General features: G+C 62.3%; 1 protein-coding gene across 1 annotated transcript in view; it reads left to right on the forward strand.

Annotated features, from left to right (window-relative positions):
• The window catches only part of SNED1 (sushi, nidogen and EGF-like domains 1), an 84,765-nt gene that overhangs the window by 40,336 nt on the left and 37,982 nt on the right, over positions 1–6,447 (forward strand). The window contains exons 10-17 of the mRNA XM_012662415.1: positions 1,113–1,238; positions 1,465–1,569; positions 1,814–1,927; positions 2,546–2,662; positions 4,099–4,215; positions 4,402–4,518; positions 4,717–4,830; positions 5,077–5,250. Coding sequence (XP_012517869.1) covers positions 1,113–1,238; positions 1,465–1,569; positions 1,814–1,927; positions 2,546–2,662; positions 4,099–4,215; positions 4,402–4,518; positions 4,717–4,830; positions 5,077–5,250 — 984 coding nt within the window. The remainder of the gene's footprint in view (positions 1–1,112; positions 1,239–1,464; positions 1,570–1,813; positions 1,928–2,545; positions 2,663–4,098; positions 4,216–4,401; positions 4,519–4,716; positions 4,831–5,076; positions 5,251–6,447) is intronic.

The raw sequence follows: 6,447 nt of genomic DNA on the forward strand, positions 1-6,447 counted from the left end.
TAGAGCTGGAGCCCACTGTACTAAGTGAAGTATCCCAAGAATGGAAAAACAAGCACCACATGTACTCACGATCAAACTGGTATTAACTGATCGACACCTAAGTGCACGTATAGTAGTAACGTTCATCGGGTGTCAGGCTGGTGTGAGGGGGAGGAGGGGATGGGTATATTCACACCTAATGGGCACGGTGCGCACCATCTGGGGGATGGACACGCTTGAAGCTCTGACTCAGGTGGGGCAAAGGAAATACACGTAACCTAAACATTTGTACCCCTGTAATATGCTGAAATTTAAAAAAAAATTTTAAAAAAAGTACATGAAGAAATTGAATATTTGAATCAAAAAGAAAAAGTAAGTTGGCAAACACTAATCAAGAGAAGGATGGAGTGGCTATATTAATATCCAGTAAACCAAACTTTAGAATAAGGAATATTACCGTGGATGAAGAAGGAGCTTTTATGATGGCAAAGGGTTCAATTCGTCACAAAGACGTGACTGTCAACATGCCCGCACCTGTCCGCGTGGATCGAAGCCCCGGCGGCAAAGCTGACCGCTGCAGGGAGAAGCGCCGTAATTATCAGTGGTGTCAACACTCCTCCCCAGCGCTCGCAGCACACGGAAGCTCAGCCGGGCAGCAGAAGCCCCGCGTGTGCAGAGCACTGTCTCTCCCGTTGGTGCTGATGGGCAGCACCACGACAGGCCACACTGAGGGCCGGAAAATAAGGCCCAATGAACTTGCAAGACTGTGTTTTCTTCCGTAGCGAAGCTAAACCAGCAATCAGCAGCAGAGAGACACCTGGAAATCCCAAAGCGCTTGCTAATGGGGAGGCTTGATCAGAAACGTCTGGAGCCCCTGGCCCTCGCTGGGCCCTCGCTGGGCCCTCCCGTGTGCTCCCGCCCAGGGAAGGAGCCGGGAGACGCTGAGCTGGGGGTGCGGCAGCTGCAAGTCGGTTTCCAGAAAACAAGCTCCTGGCATAAATCGCACTCGGTGCTGAGAACAGAGGTTAAAACCCAACAGGTGATGGGGGGACCGGGCAGGAGGCCAGCCCCTCCCCACCCTCAGCCTCCGCCCTGCTCCCGTGTGACCGCGGTGACCACTGTCTTTCTTGCAGGAAGCCACCCCGCGCCTGATGCCTGCCTCTCGGCCCCCTGCCAGAACGGGGGCACCTGTGTGGACGCCGACCAGGGCTACGTGTGCGAGTGCCCCGAAGGCTTCATGGGCCTGGACTGCAGGGAGAGTGCGTCGGGGTGCCGGGGCCGCGGTGCCAGGGCCAGGGCGGGAGACCCAGGGAGGGTCTTCCTGTGGATTGTGCGTGCAGGAAACACCCGCGAAAGGACGTGTGTGCGCGTGTGAGCGTGTGTACCGGCAGTCTTTATGGGGAGCGGCCAGGAGCAGGGCAGGGCAGGCGAGAGCCCTTCTTCCCGCACCCCGACATGGGAGGCCCCTCCCTCTGTCCGTGGCAGGAATCCCCAACATCTGTGAGTGCCGCAACGGAGGCCGATGCCTGGGCGCCAACACCACCCTCTGCCAGTGCCCCCCGGGCTTCTTCGGGCTCCTCTGTGAATTTGGTAGGTGCCAGGGCTGGGGCAGGCAGCGTCCCTGTAGTGAGGGTCAGAGTGGTGGCTGGAGCCTGGGCAGGGTCTGCAGGCCCTGGACCCCCGAACCCCACCCCAAGAGGGGCCGCTGCAAGAGTGCCTGAACCTGGTCGCCCTGTTGGGGTCACTGGGTCTTGGAGAGCCCCACCCTTGTCGAGGACACGAGGTCCCCAGGAAGACATGTGGGATGCGGGATGACTGCCTCCTTTCTCTGCAGAAGTCACCGCCATGCCCTGCAACATGAACACGCAGTGCCCGGACGGGGGCTACTGCATGGAGTACGGGGGGAGCTACCTCTGTGTCTGCCACACGGACCACAACGCCAGTCACTGTGAGTGGCTCGGGGACGGGCCTGCGGGGCTGGGGCCTGGCCGCAAACCAGGGTCCGGGAGTCTGCAAGGAGAAAGCGGTGGGGGAGGCAGGCTGCCCTCTGGCTCTGGACGAGCCTGCACGTGTAGGAACCTCCCTCCACAGCCGCTCTGTGGCGCGGGCTGGATGCGTCCTGCGCTGCGCCGAGTCAGCTCACGGAGGGAAGAGCACGTTTGCAAGTGCGCAAGCCCCACACGGGGTCTTCCCCGAGCCCCCGGCACGGCCAGTAGGTGCGTGTCACTAAATACAGCCACTGCTACGTGCTCATTAGTGTGCAGAGGATCCGTGCGTCACGTGCAGTCGTGCGTAGTAACGCCAGTGACGCCGGCACTGATGCAGGAGGACACTGGCGTAGCTCCATCCTGCCCCAGAGGGGAAGGTGAGTTCTGGTCAAACCAAGAATGACAGAACCTCCTGGAGGCCTTCAGAGCCCGCTGTGAGAACCGAGGCACCCGCAGACGTATTTTAAGTGGCCCTGGTTCTGGACAGGATGTCAGGGTGACCGGCAGGCGCGGCGCCCTGCCAGCCTCCTGCCGAGCAGGGGACGTGGCGCACTCTCCAGATCGCTCTCTGCCCCCAGCCCTGCCGTCACCCTGCGACTCGGACCCCTGCTTCAACGGAGGTTCCTGTGACGCCCAGGACGACTCCTATACGTGCGCGTGCCCGCGCGGGTTCCACGGCAGGCACTGCGAGAAAGGTAGGGTGGTGGCGGCAGCACCCTGGAGAGCGCCCGCTCCTGGGCGAGGCTCTGCGTCCGCTGTCCTCCCATCTCTGTTGCTTTTTCAGTGGATTTTCCACCTCCCCTGCAGTCTGGCTGCCGCGCCCCATCTCTGCGGGGTCTAGCCCCCTGTGGGTGCCCCTGCTAGCCCCCCTGCTAGCCCCCCTGCTAGCCCCCCTGGTCTGCGGCAGTGCCAGGCCTGAGGGTCACAGCCCTGCTCTCCTCACAACAGGCTTCACTTCCTGCTCAGCATTTTTCCAAACAGATTCTAGAATCGTTGCACTAAGTTTTTTTTTTAAGTTTCATTAGGACTTGAGTTAAATCTCAGTGGGGAGAATGTAGACATTTTACATTTAGCCACTTAATGCAGATATAAGTGTTCTTGGTAAGTACGCTACGGGCGTGCAGAGCTGTCCTCGCCAGCGCCCACCCAGGACTCCCACCGGCGACCCTCAAGCGCGTCAGACATCCCTTGGCTGGTGCCAAGGGTGCCACCTGACGCCAGCGTGGCCCGGCCCGTCCTCCTGGGGCTCAGGGCCTGGGAGCCCCAGCACCTTGGTGGGTTCGCCTGGAAGCCTTCCCAGGGCACCTCTGCTGCTCTGTGCCGTGTCCCTGAGGGCAGGACCCTGACAGTCCGAGCCCCGGGACCCCCATGGCCTCCCACGCCTGCAGTGGGAGAGGGGTTTCCAAAGACAAGGTCCACTGCTTGGTTCCCTGCAAGAGCTGCCAGGTCTTTTACCTCGACACGGTCCTAGGACCACCCACGGCCCCCACAACCCACTCTGACCTCGTCCAGCTGCACGCCCCCCGGGAGGTGCAGAGGCCAGGCCCCAGCACCCAGGGCTCATCCCGCCCTGATGGTTCCATGCCCACCCCAGCAACTGCACGGACCTCCCCCCAGGTTCCTGCTAACCAGAGCAGGGGGAGCCACCAGCATGGACACCTCTGGGTGCAGAGGAGGGACGAAGGGGGGACTCGAGGTGGCTGCTCTCAGCGAGGGGGCAGCGGAGCTTGGCCATGCCACCTGTGAGGCCTTTGGCATGTAGGGTGGGCAAAGAAGGGTGGCCATGGCAGGGGCAGGGGCGGGCCCCTCCTGCATACCTCCCCCCAAGAACGCCAGGAGTCCCAGGATTCTAAGCCCACTGGCCCTGTGAAGTGTGACTGGTCAAGGTGGGAGGACAGACAGGTTTGGTTCTCTGTGCAGAGAAGAGAGGACGGGGGCCTTTGCTGTGTGAGGCTGAGTGGGGGTCTCCAGCCTGTGAGCCCCGCCCACCCACGCCTGTGTGTGCCCGGCTGGCTGGGCCCTGCTGCAGCTGGACCTCAGGCCAGTGGACAGAGAAGACCCGGCAGAGGGTAGTGGGCTCCCAGGGCCAGGGCTGGCCCCTGTTTATCCTTCTCTCTGTCCTTCGTCACAGCCAGGCCACACCTGTGCAGCTCGGGGCCCTGCCGCAACGGGGGCACGTGCAAGGAGGCGGCTGGCGAGTACCACTGCAGCTGCCCCTACCGCTTCACCGGGAGGCACTGTGAGATCGGTGCGGCCCCAGGCTGGGGCGGGCAGGGCGCTGGGCCAGCCGAGCCGGGGCCCCGAGTCCCAGCCCAGCTGCCGTGGGTCTGCTCAGGGACGTCCTTAGGAAGACGTCCCAGCTCTGGGGTGTCAGGGAGTCCGGGAGGGCGGTGAGTCATGACACCTCACCCAGCAGGGTGCCCTCTGCTTCCAGGGAAGCCAGACTCGTGCGCCTCCGGCCCCTGTCACAATGGTGGCACCTGCTTCCACTACATCGGCAAATACAAGTGTGACTGTCCCCCGGGCTTCTCCGGAAGGCACTGCGAGATCGGTGAGGCAGGTGGGAGGCCAGCCCCCACCCGGCCGGCGTGGCTGGGGACAGTCTCTGTGGCTGTGCAAACAGGCCCAGCGGGCGGGCTGCTCCGGGCCCTGCAGGGTGGAGAGGAGCTGGGTGTGGGAGGCAGGATGCCCTGTCCAGCTGGAGGCCTCGGCAGAGACAGCTCAGGAGGGACCTGCCTGCGTCCCGCAGCCCCCTCCCCCTGCTTCCGGAGCCCGTGCGTGAACGGGGGCACCTGCGAGGACCTGGGCACCGATTTCTCCTGCCACTGCCAAGCGGGGTACATGGGACGCCGGTGCCAGGCAGGTGAGAGGGACAGGGTTGGGGTGGGGGTGGGATTTCTTCCTGACCCGCAGAGCTGGGCGGGGCCGGGACGGGAGGGAGGAAGCAGCACCTGGGCAGCCAGTTCCCGTGGTCAAGGCACCTCGCCCGGGAAGGGCGGTGCTGGGGAGGGACCCGCCTGGCCCTGCCGCCCGGTGGGCAGAGGGCAGAGATGGGGAGGGGCCCGGTCAGGTGCAGGACAGTGTGGGACAGGCGGCTGTGCCCTTGCAGAGGTGGACTGCGGCCCCCCAGAGGAAGTGAAGCACGCCACGCTGCGCTTCAACGGCACCCGGCCCGGCTCGGTGGCCCTGTACGCGTGCGACCACGGCTACAGGCTGAGCACCCCCAGCCACGTCCGGGTCTGCCAGCCGCAGGGTGTCTGGAGCGAGCCTCCCCAGTGCCTCGGTGATTGTCTGGGCCCTCGGGGGCGGGGCAGGTGGAGGCGCACAGGGCTGCAGGCCCAAGCCTGGGCCATCACTGTCAGCTTTGCTTGGGACCATTCACCGCGGGCTTCCGTGTCCCCAGAGAAGCCAGAGCAGGGTGTCACACACCCACACGCTCACACTGCAGGGGAAGCAGAGGCCGAGAGGGGCAGATGCAGGTCAGGGCCCTCAGACCTGTGGGATCAGAGCCTGCCTTTGAGCAAGGTCCCCTTCTCCAGCAGCCGTTTGAGGAGCTGCTCTGGAGAACATCACCTCCGGCCCACACGTCTGTACCCCAGAGCGGGTGCACGGCCCGGAGGCGGGGCCCTAACACGACCGCAGGGGCTGGGCACTAAGCCAGAGCAGTCCAAACTGTCCTCCAGGAACCCTGTGGATGTTAACACGGTTTTCGGGAAACGAGGATTTTTGAACAAACGAGCGCAGGGAGGGGGTGCCAGCATCTCGAGACGAGCAGGGCACATGATGCGTCGCGACCTTCCGGATGCCCTGCAAGGCCGAGTCCAGCCTGTGCCGCCTCGCTCGGGCGAAGAGTTCGGGAAAACAGAGGGGACCACCTTTCCTTTACTCCTGTCCCTTCAAGCCCAGGGTGAGTTCGGTTCTGTCGGGGAGACTACCCCTCCACTGCTCCCCGCATGCATTGCCAGAGGAGAAGCAGAATCCTCAGGGATGTGAGCTCGCCAGCCGGACGCCAGGAAACCTGAACAGTGCAGCCGCCTCAAAACGTAACAACGTCCGGAAAACATGTACTGTTGGAAGCAGAAGGACAGAAGATGGACGGACAATATAAAATAACTGGGCAAATGTACAAAAGTAAACATGGCACAGGCCACGCAAACAGGATCAGTAAGTCATTCAAAAAGAAAGTGGAAATAAGAGGTTTAAAATTAAAGTCATTGAAATAACAAACATGATTTGTAAATGGATACAGATGGAGAACAAGTCAGTGGGTTGAAAGATCAGTTTGAAGAACTTTCCTGGAAAGGGGTAGGGGTCACAGTAGGGGTAGGGGTGGGGTAGGAGTAGGGGTAGGGGTAGGAGTAGGAGTAGGGGTAGGGGCAGGGGTTAGTGGTAGGAGTAGGGGTAGGGGTAGGAGTAGGGGTGGGGGACGCGTAGGGGTTACAGCAAGGAGTAGGAGTAGGGTTAGGAGTAGGGGTAGGGG

Source organism: Propithecus coquereli, unplaced genomic scaffold, assembly GCF_000956105.1.
Source record: "Propithecus coquereli isolate 6110/MARCELLA unplaced genomic scaffold, Pcoq_1.0 Scaffold763, whole genome shotgun sequence".
Lineage (NCBI taxonomy): Eukaryota > Metazoa > Chordata > Mammalia > Primates > Indriidae > Propithecus > Propithecus coquereli.